At 39.0% G+C, this 17,483-nt stretch overlaps 1 protein-coding gene across 3 annotated transcripts in view; it reads left to right on the top strand.

Annotated features, from left to right (window-relative positions):
• The window catches only part of LOC129211682 (fibronectin type-III domain-containing protein 3a-like), a 48,495-nt gene that overhangs the window by 15,387 nt on the left and 15,625 nt on the right, over positions 1–17,483 (top strand). For 2 of the 3 annotated variants that reach the window (XM_054839149.1, XM_054839150.1), the window contains exons 3-8: positions 3,005–3,140; positions 7,966–8,041; positions 9,270–9,346; positions 13,076–13,307; positions 14,801–15,073; positions 16,449–16,504. In XM_054839149.1, coding sequence (XP_054695124.1) covers positions 3,045–3,140; positions 7,966–8,041; positions 9,270–9,346; positions 13,076–13,307; positions 14,801–15,073; positions 16,449–16,504 — 810 coding nt within the window. In that variant the 5' untranslated portion in view covers positions 3,005–3,044. Of the gene's footprint in view, positions 1–3,001; positions 3,141–7,965; positions 8,042–9,269; positions 9,347–13,075; positions 13,308–14,800; positions 15,074–16,448; positions 16,505–17,483 lie in introns of all 3 variants that reach the window. The other variant, XM_054839148.1, reaches the window with a different exon arrangement.

Below are 17,483 nucleotides of genomic sequence, written 5' to 3'. Positions count from 1 at the left end.
GGGACGGCAGGGCTGGGTTCCTCGCTCCTGGGCTGACTAGCAGTAGGAGGGTGTGGGTAATGGCTTTTTGGGATGGATCTCTATTTCTTTGTTTGTTTTTCAGGAAATTGTGCTGAGTATGTAATAACTTTTCAGGAATTCTCTTTTTATTTACCCAAATACTACCTACTTCCTTGAATGAAATGGAGACTTTTGGGAGGCAAACCCGTTGATAGTGTGTTCAGTGCGAGAGCTTTATTTCCCTTGGAAAGTTTACCTGTTACACCAGGAAGAGCTTGAGTCCCATGTCCATTTACAAGCAGAGGTGCTATCTTTGAGAGCAGCGGTGTCTTTTGCCAGTATTTTCACAGAATGAAGCTGTGCTCTAAACCCCCAAACAAGTGGGTTTTGCAAATCTATCAGCATTGCAGTGAGATGTTCCTCTTTATCATTAGTGTTTTGCCACTTGCAGCCATCTGAGCCCAGCTGTACAGTAAAATGTTAATGTTCCGAGTCAGGTGAAACTGCCCAAGAGTTATTAAAATGGTTTCACTTAGGCGAGTACTTCTATTCTCTCTGACCATATGGACGTTCCTATGAAGACATGAAATTGTGTTTGCTATTTTTGGAGCTTGTCATTAACTGTATAAACTCCAAGTATTAAGTTCTTCCTCTGAAAAATGTGAAGTTACAGCACTAAGCAAGTAGAACATGTGTGTGTGGGTGTAAATGTAAATACTACCTGTGTCATTAGGCAGTAGATTAAGGATTCTAAAAACCACGTGAATGTTGATGCTCTGCTCTACAATTTGTACTAACTACACTGTGCTGTTCACTAATGTAGACCAAGCCTCAGAGAATTATATTCAACCGGCGTAGGAGAGTAGGATAGAAACTTTGAACGTTTATTAAAAATTGCAGGTGGTATTGGGACTTGTTTCAGAACATGTTTTTCTACAGCTGGTTGTTTTGGTTGAACATTTGAATGCAGATGTAGTTGCTGTTTGGTAAAGGGTTTTCCCCTTCATGTTAAGTGCTAATTTCTGTCATCTTTGAGGTTCTTAGATGAAAGAAATTGAGACTATGCGCATATGTAAAATAAAGTATTTTTAATCTGCCTGTGTATACTGAATTCCTATTATGGCTCTTAAGACTTAAATCTAACCTCTAAACCTCTAAAAATGGGAAAGGTGTAGTGGAATAAACTTCTGCCTCAATTTTAACATACTGACTGGCGATGTTACCGTGCAGCTATTTTTAAGTGGAATAGTTACATACAATCAGATGAGTTTGTTTCCTTGGCAGAGGTAATTCAGAATCTGACCGATAGCATGGAGGATTATTTAATTCAGGAAATAAATAACACGCTAAGGTAGTTAAGTATATTTAGGACAAACCTGATACAAATTTAAACTTTAAGGCCATGTGCACCTGTGCGGTCCTATTTGGCCTCTTAATATTGTTACTGGAGCAGACCCGGAAAACAGTTGGTAGGCAGAATGAGCTGGTTTCCTTGTTATGCTGCGTTTTGTGGCTGTGTGATTTTAGCGGTTATTTCGAGATGCTTTTGCAAACAAAATGTGGTTTTTACCAATGAATGCTACCAACCTCTTTACCTTGTAGTGCTAATACAGGAGAAATCCGTGTAATCTCAATTGAATCTGAACAAAATGAGTTAACACCAGGTGAAATGATAACAGACTGTGATATTTCTCCTACTGTTGCTAATCTGCTGATGATTCAGTCCTGAAAGTACAGAATTAATCAGGTGTTTTCCTTCCCCCCCCACCCCCTGTCATTTCCATACCGGTTAGAGAGAACTGAACAAGGATTTGGCAGTTGTGGATAGACTGACTTGGTTCATGCACACATTGCAGGGGGGAATGTTTTTCGTTTTGATTTTGGTTTTTATTTTTAATGAATTGGACTGTCCTAACCGTGTTTTGTCTTCTGTATGGGTTTATAGGAGGTAATGGGAAGGCAGAAGGAAATGTCAGCATTTCCTGTATCCTGTTATCTTGTGCTTTTTATGGATGCTGAATTAACTATACACTGAAAATTCACTAACGTTTGGATTGTATTTTGACTTATTACAATTACAGATTATTCACTAGCAGCCCACAACTATGCAGCACTTTTCCACATGCCGTTCTACACAGTACTTGGTTAAAGACTTTTGTACAAAGTACTGCCCTCTCTTGTGTGGCCTTAAGCCACTTGTTTTCACTGTGTCAGACTTCTGTATTGATGATGTGTTGCAACACTGGAAGAGTTGCATGGTTTGGGAGGTTTTTTGATCATCACAGGGACTGAAACATACATGTAGTATGTGAAATATTTGGCCTAAAACTTGGGTTCTGGAGTACAAGCAATTTAGAAATTGTAACTACAAATTTAGGAATAAAGTGCTGCATAAGTGTAGAAGTGCTGCTGCGTAATGGCTTCATTTACGTATTGATGTCATCACTCGTGGCATGTCAAGTTGAATATGCATGATACATATTTAAAGAGTATTTTTGGAAGAAGGATAGGTATTGCTTAAATGCAGTACTTAAAAATGAAAAGTAGGGTAATATATCGGACTACTTGGGTGTACTCCATTGTGAAGAACCCGATTATATGGCATGTGATCCCCTCCATGCTTTTAAGGCTGTCAGTTTGCACAAGTTTTTAAGTGTGCAGCGAAGCTAAAAGTGGATGTTTTATAGTAACTTTTGCCTCCAGTTAGCATCAGTTTATTTGAAAATCTCTGGGGGAGAGTTGTGGAGTGTTGAAGTCTGGTGATATTTTCCTACTGAGTTTTCAAAAGTTCTTGAATTGCTGTCATTGAAGGATTCAATTAATATCATAGCGCAAGTGTTTGTTCTGTGGAGAAGGAAAAAAAAAAAAAACCCACAATGTCCTGAAGGCACTGCTATATTTTTCTTCTGAAACATTGGTACCAAGTTTGGCAAACGAAGTAGAGAATTGTTTGAGGAAGGGGAGAGACATATCTAATATCGACACTCTCTTTTTGTTTCAGCAGGCGGTTCATGTGAGCGGTTGTCAATGAATGGTTTTCAGACATGATGGCCGACCAGCCGCCTCCACTAGAAGCTACGCCGATATTGAACGAAGTGCCGCTTCTACCTCATATGGTTAATGGGGACAGCATACAACAGGCAAGGAAATCCAGTGCACCTTCATACAAGTCATGTAATACTGGGCCAGCGGTGGTAGTAGGGAGGTTGGCATTTCTGGTTTGCAAAGTTAGAAAAGCATGTGGTCCTCAGCACTGATATCACGAGTAAAGTAGAAGTGCAAATATAGAGAGGAAGAAAATCATTCAACATTAATATAGCGGCAGTATGGAAAGATCGCACATTAAAAGGAATGTTTGTTATACGCATGTAAGTGCTTTAATTAAACTACATAATCAAAGACTAAAAGGAAAAATACAATATATGGATTTAATAAACTACTAAGGTTTTGAAAGCTTTTCTTAAACCTCATGTAAAATAATCAATGAAGATTAGCAAGTGGTTGCAGTGCTCTAAACCAAGAAGTCTATTGCAGGGAAAGGAGAGGAAAGACCTTGGCTTGCTGATACTAAGTATCTTCATTAATAATTACAGTGCAGTGGTGAAACCTGAGTATGTTTAGTTGAAACTTCAGAATTTTATTGGACACAGCCCTTCAGAAGTACCTAGTATGATTAGAAATACAGCCAAAAGTGACAGCAAAACAAATGGAAACACAAGCTTGTATGAATTGTTAGTAAACTTGAAGTGAATTTACTGTTTGGCAGTAGAAGCCAAGTGCCTTGTACTGCAAAAGCTGAGATATCTTCCCATCATTTGGAGATGGATTTTCAGTGCACTCAGAAATGTTACAGGCACCATGACGTTTTAACACTGGATCTTAATTTAAGAAGCATCTTCCCCCTGCCCCAGCAGCTACAAACATGACAGATCCTGGTAGGAGAGAAAAAGTTGCTTGGTTTTCAGTAGCTAAGTGGCTGTTTGTGGGCTGGCTGCAGTTGGACAGGGTGCTGGATAATCTCATCTGGGCTCCTGTTCCCACAAAAGTGAGAGACCATCTGGTCCAATAAGTCCCTTCCAATGTGAGCTTTTCTAGGATAACAAAACATAAATTTGAAGGCTTTATGTGCTTGGAGTTAAATAATCATTTTGTTGAAGCAGGGGACAAAACTGCCCATTGCTTTGATCTGATCAGTATATAACTTCCAGGGTCTGACGCTAATTGAAATAGGAATTAAGGGGTTAATCCAGAAGGGAAAGTTGCGTAAAAGTTTCTGGAGGATAACTGTCACGTGAAATGATTATGAAGGGTAACAGTGAAGACCTTGGCATGCTTGAATGTACAGTGGATAAACAGGGTACAACAAAATAATCATGAATTGTTGAGGGTCTGATAGACCATAAATGCTGGGAAGTTTTAAAGGAGATATCCTTTATTTTGTGATGGTTACAGATGGGGAAGGAGGAGAGGTCTGCATTGCTTCAGTTGTAGTATACTTGGAAATACAGGCTTTATTAAGAAAAGCGTACTCTGCTTTTTTTCCTCAGGCTCTGGAGATAAAGGTACAATGACTGTGTGTTGAAATAAGTAAAGCTATAGAGTCTCTAAGCTAGTTCTGAAGTTCTAGCATTAGCAATGTGATATTTTAGACACTGACCAGCTGTGAGGTTATTCAGTAGGTTGTGTTTCATGTTACACAAGGGAAAGCAATCAAGTAGATCTAATTAGACACCATCACCATAGCTGTATTTGTGTAGCATGTCTCGGTATAGATCCATGTGTAGAATACGAGGGTGTACTGAATGACCCAAAAGAAGGTGATGGCCGTTGACATTTTTGGCACCTAGTGGAGACTGTTTGCAATCAGGTGAGGTAAAAAAAAAAAGAGTTGTATCTTGGAGATGCACGGGAAAATGGCATCTGAAGAGTAGACTTAAAGACTCATAGTCTCCAAGACTTATTTGTTATTTCCAATAAAATTCAATTATAAGTCTGTCTAGTGAACAATCTTCAGGAGGCTGGGAATGTGATTTCATGTTAATGTGCCATCATTTCTCATTCTAACATGTCTGTATGTAAAGAACCAGCTCCTTTTGCCATCCTTCAGTTGCCTAATAAATACACTTGCTGCTCTTGTTTGTGGCACTTTTCTCTAGAGAGGCTTCTGAGCCACAGGCTCACATTTGCAAGTTTGCTTTTAAATAGAGTACTAACTTAGAAACTTTATTAACGCAGATGATTTTTAATTATTTTGCTGCCAGTGCCATGGAGGATAGGCTAATTATAGACTATTGTAGATTGTTTTTGTTCTCAGAAATAAAGCTTGAGCTGTTTGGCCAATCACTTCAAACAGCCAGATGCAGCACCCAGTTTCATTTCACATAAAGTGAATAAGTTGGAATTTTTCTTGAAGGGTTTCTTGTTCTGAAAAAAAACTCCAGCAGTGGAAAGTGTGTGAATAAGGGACAAAAGCAGAATGCTGACCAGTGCTTTAAAATAGCTTTCAAACTGTGGATCCCGCTAGTTCTGAAACGGTTACATGGGCCACCCGAAGGTGCTGCCATTCCTGGGACTCCTAGCACTAGGCTGTCGTCTGACTCCTTAGAAACACTCAAGCTTCCTGGAAATTTTCCTTAGTGGAAGGCAGATGGAACTGCATTTGCTTCATTAATTATAGTGAGTCATTCCTCCAAGACATTGCCCCGTGCATTCCTGAAATTCCAGTCTCTGAACTGCTCTACAGCCCTGTGATTACACCGCTTACTTACAGTCCTTTTCGCTGAGTTCAGTCAATAGTTTCCTGAACTGTTCAGTTAATTGAAACCTCTTGGGAAGATGTGACACACTTAGAGGCTCTGCATTTCTGAGAGGATCCCTTTCCTGCATCTGAGTTTTCTTGCCCCCGAAGATGAGCCTTGCTGTGAGGTTTCCTACCTGCCAGTGGAGTCCTGACCCTGTGAGTGTCCATCCAGCAGGATGGACCCCTTTTCAGGTTTTTTTGGCGTTTTACTTCTGTCCAGAAGCAACTCATCTACCTAAAGTAAAATTCTCCTGTACTGTGAACTCGCTGGAGCAGGGTCTGTGTTCATGTCTGCTTCTGCATCCCCTGTTAAAAACTAAAAGATCAATATAGCAATATGCAGAAGCTGTAAAATCAGTGTTAAACAGCGTTCCTCACTCTGCTCCTTAAAGTCTTGCTTTACCTGCAGCAGTTTCAGTGCAACAGTTCTGTGCAAACCTTAATCTCCTTTCCTGTGCAGAAGTTGTACTCTCGAATAGAGGGAGAGAGAAGCAGGAGACGTAAGCTATAACTTCAGGAAACGTGGGTGTGTTTGCACTTATTCTCTTCTACGTTAGCTGGAGAAGTGTGCTTTGGTTAATGCCAGCATAAGCTACTTGGCAAACTCTTTGGAAAAGAGTCGTCAGTGGAATTGCTCAAAATGCAAAGGTTGAATGAGGGACCACAGGACCATTTCAAGTCTCATTCTTTTCAGTGATCTTTTTATTAATGACCAATGTAATAGAATTGAAGTGTACTTAATAAGTCTGCAGCTGATATGAAATGGGAGGAACTACAAGCATCTTGGAAGCCTGAAATTATTTTGATTACTAGAAAGATAACCTAGAAAATTAGCAGCAAGTACAAAGTGCTGTGTTTAGGTAGTCAGCTTATCATAAGGAATGACTGGTTTATAGTGGCCCTTTAGAAAAAGGTCTGCTAAGGGAAGGATAAAGGCTGCGAGTAGAAGTCACCAGTGTGGTACCATTTCCAAAAAACAGCAGATACAAATTGCAAAAGGATTTATATACAGGGCATGGCATCTAAATCACAGGAGACAATCTTTTCTTTTATTGGTGCTTTATTCTTTATTTTGTTGGTGGTTAAGACATGGAGTAATGGGTTCAGGGAAGCAAGGAATGTTGAAGTTAGATGGTAAAATCTAATGATGAGAATAGAGAAACTGTGGTGCGGGTGCCTGGGGAGTTTACGGAGCTCCATCACCAGAGATGAAGCAGCACAAAATCATTTTACTATGAATTAGACCTGTGCCTATGGAATATAGTAGAATCTCACTGCAAAATTCTTGTTGTAATGTCATGTTACAATAAGACTGATGCACAGCTGCCAGAACTTTACAATAAGACTGAAGCGTGTGCTGTGAATGGGGTGGAATGAGGTGATGGTTTGTGTCACCCAGCACAAGGGAAACGATGCTGTAAACGGCCTGCGGAAAAATTCTGGCAGATGTCCACATTGATTTGTGTGATAGCGAAGCTGATCGTGTCCAAACTGACCTGCGGAACCTCACTGTTAGTTGTATTTCTTTAGCTACAGAATTACACAAATGTGAGAAAATACACTTGATCATTATTTATCACCTCTTCTACCCTCTTTCCACCCCTAAAGGACCGCATACTTTAAGTTACTTGATAGCATTGGAGAATATATTGTCAAAATACGTACCAGCACGCTTTCGATGAAAAAACATAGCTGAGTTTTGGGCAAAGCATCTTTTTTTCTTTGTTTTTCCTTTTCTATTTCCACGTGTGTGTGTGTATTCCTGATTTTGCCAATTTAGCCCTGAAACTGAAATAATCTCATAGGCAAAGCTTAGAAAGCAAGGTGAATCTTAGGTAATTTATTGCTTCAGTAAAAGAAGAAAAAGCAGTATGAAAATACTGAAAATAAGTTACTTAATTATTTCAAGTGTATCAAGGGAAGCACTTCTGGCAGTAATCAAAGAAAAATACTGATTATGCAAAATCAATGATTTTATGTCAAAGTATGAGGAAATTTCATTCTACCTGTCAGTTTCTCAACTTGCTTTTTAACTCTCACATGTTGCCAAAGGTGTTTTGTTTTAATCTAATATGTGGGTATAAAGAAGAGGTGGGTTTTTTCCCCAGGTAATTTCTAAAATTTTAAAATAACAAAACTCCTCTTTTGTATTTTGTTTTCTACAGGTTATTCTTGTGCAGGTAAACCCAGGTGAAACATTTACAATTACAACTGAAGATGGACACATTCAGTGTATTCAAGGTAAAGGAAAAACTGAAGTCCTGAATCCAATTATTTTCTTTCTGCAAATATCACAGAATTACTACCAGCATTTGCTTTGTAATGTCAAACGTGGTTTTGTGTGTTCTGCAATGTAATAAATCAGATTTTTCAGTTTGGACTTAAAGCACAAATAAGACAGCACTGGGAAACTGCCAAGATTCCCTGCATCTCTGCAGACTTTGCTCCTAATTTGTAAAAGGCCAGCACCTCAACTGTTTTTGTAACGATCCTTGAACAACTGTCTTCTCTGAAACTCAACACATGAATTTACTTGGGATTTAGTCCACACTAATCTAAACAGCTTGACTAGGCGCTGTGTGACCTCCCTTTGCTGTAAGGTGGTGGCATTAGCAGCCTGCTGATACCGAGGGGAGCATTGCTGCCCTCCGCGTGTGGCTACACACGACTTTTTACCTTTGGGGTAAGTGACGCAACTGCAAGTCTGAGTCGGGTCAAAATATCTCCTGTAAGTCAAGTTGAATTTATCAGTACTTCCATTTTTGTAATATCTTTCACCATTTCAAATTATATTATATAAAATGTGTCCATTCTGTTTTCATCAAATCCCAGACAAGAAGACTTTCTTTCAGCTTAAACTGGAAAAAAAAATCCTATTTAAAAATAATAATAATCTGGTAGACCAGCTGTCAGCATTACTATAGTGTGTATGTTGTTGCTACAGCCTTTTAACTCTCACAAAATGAGAACTAAAATTTATCTAGGCTAATTTTTGTATAATTAAAGAAACACAGTTGGCTGTTTAAGCATCATTGTTGGGATAAATCTAATCTGTGCTTTTTGTTGAATAAATGTACAGTCATCCTGCAATAAGCAATATTATCTAAAATTCTGGATGCTTCCTGAAAGTTAAGGCATTCTTAATGTGTCTTTTGAATGTGAAAATGAGTTATCAATCAGTGACATGAATTGCATTATTTTTCTTGATGGAAACTTGGTACAGTCGCTTTATTTTTTTTTTAAACTCGCAGTCCTGATTATTTAAGTTTCTCTCCTAACCGACTTTTTAATTGGGTAATTTAAGCCTTACTTCTAAATCTGCTTGTCTAAAAGTAGTTCCATAAATACAGAGTTGGATGCAGTTGCTGGCTTTGCAGGCACCAGAGTGAGCCACCACCTTTGGAAAAAAAGGTGTCTCGAGTTTGTAAAAGCCTCGTTTGTTAAAAAGTGGCACCTTGTTACTTCTCAGGTCCAGCACACGTTCCGATGATGTCACCAAATGGTTCTATGCCGCCTATATTTGTGCCTCCCGGTTATGTATCTCAGGTAACTTTAATTTATTCCTATATTTCATTATGTTTGTGTGTGTGGCTTTTAAAAGTAAGGCTATTGATTATTTTATCTAGAACAGCTGTTAAAAGCATTTCTCATTTTTTTTCCATTGAACTTATCAACTGTTTAACTTTAATGTAGGAAACAATAACCTCTGTTCACTTAGTAAAATTTGAACTTGTTTTCAGGGGGTTTTTAATACTACTAGTAGGCGGTAGAAGATTACTTTTAGTAAGATAGCAGACGGCTCTGAACTGACTGTCTGTGGAGCTCCATTAACAGGATCCACATCATGATTTTGCTTCAGTCCCATTTTCAAGGTGACAGTAGGTGCCTGGGTCATCTGAGCAATCCCAGCTGGCTGCAGCCTGCTCGGTGGCAGAGCCCCGATGAGTACAGATGGTGCTTAGCTTTTTTTTTTTTCCCCCCCCTGGACTGCGTGTGATATTTCTCTTTTATATCTCCTCTTAATTCAAATTTTTCTATTCTAACATAACTCTATTTATCAAAATTTTCAATGCCCCTTTCTTAACCAGCTCTGATCTCCTTAATATTCAGCAAAACACCCTACTGTTACAGCAGAAGCGTGAAGAGGAGTGTTAGTGCTAGTGACATGTGCCTAAGAAATGAGCAGGGCTCTGGGCTTCTCTCCTAGCTTTACTTTTCCATTCTCACTGATTTTCCACTCCTCTGTTGTTAAGTCATAGCAGATCAGACCCACGTGTGGTATTTGAACTGTTATCACAGATATTTGAAGTTACCAGTTTGATTTACTTTTAAATTAATGCATTTTTAAAGGAAAGTAATTAAAAACCAAATGTTTAAATGGGATAGGCTAGCTTTCTCATTTTCTAGTGATGTTCAAAATTAGGAGTTTTCTGAGTAGGCTTGAAAACCCTGCAACTGTCTTTGAGTTCCCCGGGCAGTTATCTTTTTGCATACAGCTGCCTCTGCAGTTTGTGCTTCTGCTATTCTAAGTAGGTACTTTCATGCAGACCCTGAAGAAAGATCCCCCACATAATTTATGCATCAGTATGAAATTGAGTCTTCATTGCGAACAGTATGCAGAGCACTGGCAAACACTGAGGTGTACAAACTGAAAAATACATTTGTTCTGTGTTTGCTATCACATAAAACTGGGAGGTTTGGTTTGGTTTTGTTATCCCTTGGTCATTAGGACTGGGATAGACAAGTTTGAAACCAACTTTAAATCAGAGCTTGAGTTCCTTATACTGATCTTGTCAACAGATGAGACTTTAACTTTCTGTTGCCAAAACTGTCTGGCAGAGCCCAGAGATAAGTTAGGTTTCTTTCTGCCAAAGTGGAATGAAGCGATTCAGTAGTGGATAATCAGGCTGTAGCAACTTCAGACTGTAAAATCATGTAGAAGTCTACTTTTATTAATATCTCCCTTCTACCTGAAACTGTGCCATATGTTCTTGCTTAATATGTACATAAATAGAGTTACCATAGTCATCAACATTTGCCATGAGTTTTGACTTGAATATGCTATAGCGTGTGTTATAGTATGATGCAATGTAGCTCAAGTGGTGGTTTTAGTTCCGTTGATGAACCAAAAAGCCCCCCACATTGTTTCTAGAACAAAGTGTATTCAGTGTAAGCTCAATCTTAAGTGACTTCTCCTTGTAATTTTTTTTTTCTTCTGTTTAAAGTCTGTTAAGAATTGCTAATGATAGAGCTGACTTTGAGGCCATCCCACAGCTGAACTTTTTCATAGTGGTTTGTGAGTGGACACATTCTATTTCCCTTCAGAAGAATAATTCCTCATTATTTGCTCTATCTTTTGCTGAGGAGCTTTTCAGAATGTACTTTTGGCATAAGCAGTATTTCAACATCCGCAATGCCGCCCTGGCCAACTAGGAAATGCTGCAGTGATTTCTTATAGCCAAACTAAACATGCATTAAGAGAGGATCTTGAAGGACCTAACAGGATAAAACATAGGGCCTGCTTTGGTGCAAGTGCTCTCTTTAGATGCCTGAAAATATAAATTGTGTATATTTTTAGTAACAGAGGGCTACGTCTGGAAGTTGAAATCTTCTAGGAGCAGGTTTTATTTTGTATTATTTACAGATTTCATTAAAAAATACACATTTTTTTTGCATCTCTTTTGTTTGCCAGCCTGCAGCTGCAACACACTCCCCACTTGCGTCCACATATAATATTTTCTGCTGACTACATGATATATCTCTGTTAATGCTAAAGCACTGTAAGGCCCTGTCTGATAGCGTTTGTGATGTCCATTTTCAAATGCAGCTCGGAGGAGATGACTGATGTAAAAGGAAGGAAGATAAAGCAGCAGACTGATTTTTAACCAACCTAAGAAAAATGCCTGGCTTTCCTACTGAGGCTTGATTAATTTTGAAGTGTCAGGTTGCCTTTAATATTGAACATTTTTCTATCATTGATTTTTTTTTCCAATTAGATTGCTCATATCTGTTTAATTTTTTGTGTGAGGGAGAAAACAATTGATTTGTTGTCTGCTTTTAAATAGGATTTAATACAGTCTAGTTTGCTTCTGACTCAGACATCACGTTAGGTACGGTCTGAATTTTATGCCAGTGGACTTCTGTATTGTGGCAGAAGAAACAAAGTGGAATGTGAGCAGGTGATTTCTCTGATGGTCAGTCAGCTCAGAAGCCTTTGACCCCGTCAGAACTGTAGGTGCTGAAAACTTAATCCCCCAGATAAGGAAAATGGACTGTAACCGCAGAGTGACAGCGCATCGGTGTAGATGTCCTCTGCCTGTACTATGACCCCTGCTTGGAGAAGGGACCCTGTAAACCTCAGCCTCTGCTTCTCTGCTCCAGGTGGTTCCAGGATGAGACCAAACTGGGCATTGTTTTACTTCAGTGTCATCATTGTTTAATACCTCTTTTTGTGAATCCTACTCCAGTGTTATTTCCTGACCTTGTCTTCTAAAACCTGTGTTCTGTCCAAAGTCTCTTCTCAGTCTTAAGATTTAGAGAAGCATTATTGTATAACACCTTAATGTATTTTAAATTTACTGTAGGAAAAGCAATACATTGAGATAGAAATGTATTTCATGTTGGCAGAATTAGACTCCGGAAGGAGCCTTAATATTGCCAGTTTAGGAGACATGCTTAGAAGTGTACGTGTGCATATATATGCGTGCACTGTCTTAGCATCTTTTTATCCTACAGTTCAGCCACACGGACAGGTTCCGTGTCTGAGTTCTCTTAGCCTGTGGCAAACATGAAATGTTTTGACATTTGAGTTGGGTTGGATCACAGTACAGGACAGCAGAGCTGACTTGTAATACTTAGTACTTGCCATAGGCAAAGAGCGTGGATGCAGACGCGTACCACAACCCCGGTGACATGCAGTGACTTGTACATACGAGCGCGCTGTCCGTCGGGATGTGGTCTGAAGCAGTTCTAACTGTAATTACAAGCAGACTGGGAATTACAGCCTGATGAATTCGCATGACTTCTTGAAAAGAATATACACGTTATTCATAAATTATAGATTGCTTAAGCACTTTAGTTTGTGAGGTTCAGCTTCTTAAAACTGACTGCCCCAAACTCCAGTTTCTTCCAGTAACATATGCAGGGTTTCCACCAGAATTCATATCCCTCACTGTCAGATTGTGGCTATAAACTTAATCATAGAGATTCTTTATTAAATGTATAATATTTACAAGATTTTTGTAGTGACGTTTCGTTTCTTATGTTGCATGACAGGTGGTGGAAGAAAACGGAGTTCGTAAAGTGGTGGTATTGCCACACTCGGCTGAATTCCACCCTTCCATGCATCCTCCTCCTCCTCCTCCCCATGTGCCACATTACATGCATCATCACCACGCTTTGCTTCCCCACCCACCGCACCCAGTGTACCCTCCGGTTCCTGGGACGGGAGAGCTGCCACCGCAGTTCATTCACCAGCATCCACCGCCACACGTTTTTCAAGAACAAGGTGAGAGCGCAGGTGATGGTTAAATACACGAGAAGGCCTTTTTCTCGGTGCAGCTAGATTGAGGCAGCTGAGTTCTGTTGGTGGCTCTTTCAGACATTTCTGTGATTTTGGTGCTGGTTATTAGACTCCCTGAGCATTAAGTGTGTTTATGGGGTATCTTAAAATACACGTGTGCATAATGTATCCTGGAGCCTGGTCTGAAGGCACTCTGCGTGTGCACAGCACGGTTGTGTAAAGTTTAAATCTTCTCCTCTTCTGTTTTTAAGGATTTAATGCGAAAGCAGTAACTTAGAAGTGTTCTAATACTGTGTATCTTTTTCATGGATCCTTACCGTTGTTGCTGTAAATGCCACAATGATTGCTTCTACCTTTCTCTAAAATTGTGCTCTCCAAAACTGCAGCGTTTTGTCACAGCCTTGGCATGAAGATTTTTGAAAATGCATTTAATTTGATACATGAATGTATTTTTTTGGCTCGACAGAGTCCAAATATGACTGGGAAGAAAACAAAAGTAACATACATAAACCAAAACCAATAGTAATCCATGTTGGAGGGTGAAGTGTGAGTCCACCTTATATTTAAGAACTAAATGAAGGAGGACTGGGATCAGTGCTGAATTAAACCAGGCTGTAAGCCTGACTGTAGAAACAAGCATTTAACCCAGAAAGAAATTAGACTATGTAAGACCATTCACTCTCCCTCTCTTTCAAGCTTAATTTAGTAATTAAGCTATTTGGGCTCGTGTCTAGGGTAAAATACTCAGTAGCATCCAAGCTATGTTTTAAAAGTAAGTTTGGGTCCTAAATTTGCTTACACTTTTTTTGAAAACGTGACTGCATGGCTGTATCAGCAAAGAAAGGCAACTGTAAGGTGTAATCTTGAGCAGCTAACAAAAGAGAAAGGTCTGAAGAATTACATTTTTAAAAAAAAGGGGGGGGAACTCCCAACCCTACGCTCAGCAAGTGATCAAATAATATTTAAGAAAAAGAAAAAAAAAAATCAACAGTTTGGATATGGGTTAAATAGGAAAAAAGGACGTTTGCTTGCAGATATTTTGTATATCTTACTGCAGCATTTAACTAACATTGACAACGTTTCAAAACAAGAATTTTAACCCTCTTGGCGCATTCTTCTCCTACTACCTGACCTTTATGCTCCCATGCTGATTTAAGCCCAATCCACAAACCCTTTATCAGGTGAGGTTCCTAAAGTCTAGCGACGCTCTGCCAGTCACAGCGCGATATGCGCGTTGTTCTTCTCTGTGGCCCGGAGACACCGAGCGTCAGCCATGATCTCCTCAGGACTTCGCCCGTGCACCAAGCCACAGATCGGTGAGCCATGCAGCTCCACGCATCTACAGACGAACAGAGCAAGCACCGTGAAGTTCCTTGGGTTTTCAAGTTCTGGTTTTACTGTAGGTGTTCTAACTCACAGAGCGTTTCTTGGTGTCAAATAAATTGTACTGAATAATGAACTAAGTTCTTTTTTTGTAGAACCTCGTTCTCATGGAAGGACAAACTTCATTCAGCGAGATGAAAGGAGTCTCAAAATGCAAGAACACCTGAAGAAAAGACTAAAAGACAGACAAGCTAGTGGTCATACTAACAATAAACTTAACAGTCCTCCATCTTCACCACATAAAGTTGTTAATTCTTCCAATGCAACAATTCAGAATGGAAATGGAAAGGGACAGCAAGGGGCAGGAGGACCGCTAAAGCAGAAGCAGATAGGAAAAACAAAGGGCAGTCCAGATGCAGAGATGGGAGGTAGGTTGCATTAAAAGGGTAAAAAAAAACCTAGAGTCTTTTGTAACAGAAGGTGCTCTAAGTTCATTGCAAAATAGTCTCTGAAAAAACTGAATTTGTAAATTTCTTTGGCTGTTCAGGATTAGAGAAAGCCCGAAATGCTTTTCATTATGTTTGGATTTTTTTTCCTCTAGAAGTAATAGTCATGTCAAGTTTGTTCATTTGAGATTTTTCAAATAAGATCTTCAGGAAGATTTGATTTTAAACCTTTTGTTTACTTCTGTGCCTTTTCTGACCTGGGACTGATCAATATTCCAAGTGAGGATGGCCCGCGGGTACTTAGATAAAAGACTTCTGGTGTCCTCAGACTTTATGGTACCTTTCAGGTTTCTTGAAAACTCCAAGAAATAGGAAGGTTTGAGCAACTGTCTGTACAGGGTGCTGTCTGATCTGTTGCCATTTCAGTTCAGCGCATTATTTTGCTCAAATGAAAGTTTTGGCTTTTTAATAGCTTACGGCTATTTACTTGCATATACTAAAATATCTTGTATACAATATCTTTGTCTCTCCTGTTGGTTCGAAACAGTGTCGCTGAAATGCAGTTTCTTACTGTGATTCCTTAAATGATTTGTGTGTCTTAGTGTTTTATGTGTTTGTGTCTTAAATTAAGTGGTCTTGTTGGGTTGCAAGGTCTAGTCCTTGTCTGTGTCACTGTTGTATTTAACTCTCTGGTTAGAGAAATAAGAGAGAAATCTGACTTTGTATCTTGGGAAGTAAGTAGAGGTGGAAGCTTTTATCCAACTTGTTTCAAGGACAAAAAATATACATGATTAAAGATTTGCTTAATACAAATGTTTTAGGATGGGGGGGATTTTTTATTTGCAGGCAGAATAATATCCTGAATTGTTCGACATGGACAATTACAAAGATAGGATTCAGTTTACAGATATAAACCTTTTGGTACCTGTAGGTATTTTTAGTGGGCGGTTTTGATCAGGCTCCTTCTGAATTATGCCTAGACCAAGCATTTTGCAATAGAAATTCAAGAAAATCACATACAATGGAGAGATAAGATCTTATTGTCATTTTTTTTAACACCTTTCATTCTTAGAGGAATGTTTTTTGTGTTGTCAAAGAAAACCCATTTATGGTCAGATTAGGAAAATATACCCTTTGTGCAGGATGTACTCAAAGAGTTTTTGTAACACTGTTAGTTTTGGATTGTTCATGTTTCTACCCGTCAGGCAGCCAAAACAAACAGGGGAAATGAACTTTGCACAATAAGTACTATTGTTAAACTCTTAATGAGGCGAACTCCATCTTGTGGTGGCATTTCTGTAACAGGCTGCTTTACTCTTGGGGTTTTTGGTAATCTGTTTTGTATTTGAAATTTCAGAATCGGACACAGAGTCCAAGAAATGTGATATTCACTTGAGCATTGGCAAGCCAGTCGTAAGTATTATCCTTAAAATACCATTATTTTTCTATGCATACACTTTCTATAAAATAACGTGTCTTATTGATCTCTTTTTCTTTCTTCTTAATGGTTTATTTTTTTAATGGAGAAAATGTATTTTAGTTGTCAGAGTTTATAGCTGGGAAAGGGCAACCATGCTATGGAAACCCAGTATTCCTCAACTTTCTGAAACAGTCTGTCTGACTCAGTTTCCCAGTCTGTAAGCTGAGAGTGTATCCACTGTTGAAGTTGTCTAGCATGTGCGAGGGCTTTAGTACCTTGCAAACCAAGGACCTGCTAAACTTACAGAAGTCTGTCCACTATTGGAACCATCCTTCATTCAGCATAGAGAATTTAAGAGTATTGGCAATAGAATTACCGAAACTGGATCATCTTTTTATGTTGTGTTTAGAAATTGGAGCAAATATCTGAGGATTTAAAGACTTATCTAGGAAGTTGGAGTCTGTTGACGTTAATTTTAAAGTCTAAATGCTAAAACCTCACTGATATTTTTGATCTTGAGCGTGCTTAATGAAACTCTTCTTTGCATTATCTGTACACTAAGCATGGGTTGTATTCTTTTGCTCCAGCTTTCTAGCTATTCTTTGGTATGCTAGTATTTTTTCATTGCTGCTTCTGACATCTGTATTAATGCCAACAGAAGGTCATGGTGACTGTGTCAGAGAAAATTTGGAGTGTGGGAACTAAGCAGCAAAAAAACTTGGACCAAAAATTTTAGTCTTGAGCACTTAAACTCCGAGCCTCTTGCTATCGTATAGTTTAGTAGTTAAATATTAAGATTATGTGAGGGAGTTGTAATAGAGTTAGAAAGTTAGGCCATCTGACTCTGCGTGAATATAGATCTGGCGTCAGTGTTCAAGACTCCAAATCTGAACATTTGCTCCAAATGAGTGATGCAAACAGTGCAGGTGAAATAAATGTTTTCTCTTCATACACTGAGACAATACGGTGTGT

Source organism: Grus americana, chromosome 12 (genome assembly GCF_028858705.1).
Source record: "Grus americana isolate bGruAme1 chromosome 12, bGruAme1.mat, whole genome shotgun sequence".
NCBI classification, from domain to species: domain Eukaryota; kingdom Metazoa; phylum Chordata; class Aves; order Gruiformes; family Gruidae; genus Grus; species Grus americana.
The sequence above is the reverse complement of the archived record's forward strand: the minus strand, read 5'-3'. Positions and strand labels throughout refer to the sequence as shown.